This window comes from Rhamphochromis longiceps, linkage group LG2 (genome assembly GCF_057381845.1).
Source record: "Rhamphochromis longiceps isolate RC_006_pf linkage group LG2, R_longiceps_female_GT1.1, whole genome shotgun sequence".
In the NCBI taxonomy this organism is placed as follows: Eukaryota; Metazoa; Chordata; class Actinopteri; order Cichliformes; family Cichlidae; genus Rhamphochromis; species Rhamphochromis longiceps.
The window spans coordinates 41,762,679-41,764,157 of NC_140558.1; the positions used below are offsets into that span (position 1 = coordinate 41,762,679).

At 45.6% G+C, this 1,479-nt stretch overlaps 1 protein-coding gene across 1 annotated transcript; it reads left to right on the forward strand.

Moving 5' to 3' along the window:
* On the forward strand, window positions 1–1,479 carry LOC146677998 (general transcription factor II-I repeat domain-containing protein 2B-like). Its single transcript, XM_085380176.1, has one exon. It carries the CDS (start codon window positions 1–3, stop codon window positions 1,477–1,479), a length of 1,479 nt encoding a protein of 492 aa, XP_085236302.1.

The following is a 1,479-nucleotide window of genomic DNA, read 5'->3' on the forward strand; positions in this document are numbered from 1 at the left end:
ATGATAATTGCAAAAACTGTGCTTAAAGACGAGAAATATGGAAACGATGTAATCTCCACTCTCTCTGATGTCCAGCTGGGGGCAACTACAATTGTTAGAAGAGTGTCGGCTATGTCCGGGAACTTGGCCGATCAGTTGGATCAGGATCTGGCAAAGTGCAGTTGGTTTAGCATCCAGTGTGACGAGTCCGTCGACAGCAGCAGTACAGCACAGCTGATGGTCTTTATCCGGATGGTATTTGATGGTTTCTCCACAAAAGAAGAACTTCTGACACTACTGCCGCTAAAGACAACAACGAAGGGAGTTGACATCTATAACGCGGTGAAGGAGTTTTTCGCGAAGAAAAAGGTACTGTTGGAAAAGCTGGTATCAGTGACTACCGACGGGGCTCCTGCTATGATCGGCCGACATACGGGATTCATCGCTCACTGTAAAGGTGACACAGAGTTCCCAAACTTCATGCATTACCACTGCATCATTCACCAGCAGGCGTTATGCGCAAAGGTGATCGGCTTCGAGCACGTCATGACTCCCGTCGTGAAGATCATAAACAGCATCCGCTCCAGAGCTAAACAGCACAGAACATTCAAGGTGCTATTGGAGGAGCTGTCAGCTGAATATGGTGACCTGCTACTACATACGGAAATCCGATGGCTCAGCAGGGGACGGATTTTGCTTCGTTTTTTGTCACTTTTGGGTGAAATCAAGGAGTTCATGCAATCCAAAGGGGAAGACACATCTCTGCTGGAGGACACTGAGTGGACACTTGACCTTGCGTTTTTAACAGACATTACTGGGAAACTGAACCATTTGAACTGTGAGCTGCAAGGCAAAGGTAAGACTGTTGCTGACATGATAAGTGCTTTAAATGGATTTAAAGCCCAGATGAACATTTTCTCTGTGCATTTACAGAGAAAAAAGGTGCTGCACTTTCCCTCTGTGCAGATGGTGCTGAAAGACAATGCTTCTGCATCTGAGACTTTTGACAAAGTTGCAGAAAAGTACACTCAAGTCATAAACCGACTTGGTCAAGAGTTTGAGAACAGGTTTTGTGACCTTGATCAGCTTGAGCCATGTGTCTCATTTGTTTCCAATCCTTTCATGAATGTGGACACAACATGCATTGCTGAGCAACTAAGTTCAATGTTCAGCTTGGATGCTGGACAGGTGGAAATCGAAATTGTAACATTGCAAAATGACGTCCACCTCAAAGCCTGTCAGGGTGCACCAAACTTTTGGTGCCTTGTTGACACAGAAAAGTACAGTGGTGTGTGCACAGCAGCTATGAAGGTTGCCAGCCTGTTTGGTTCAACCTATCTTTGTGAATCAGCCTTTTCTGACATGAACTTCATCAAGAACAAACACAGAACACGCCTCTCCGATGCACATCTGCAAGACTCACTCAGAGTTGCAGTGTCAAGTTATACCCCAGATTACAACACACTGGTGAACAGCATGCAATGCCAGGTTTCCCACTAA

What these genes read in the sequence shown, in the direction of transcription:
- LOC146677998 (XM_085380176.1), top strand. Translation starts at nt 1, where the DNA reads ATGATAATTGCAAAAACTGTGCTTAAAGACGAGAAATATGGAAACGAT.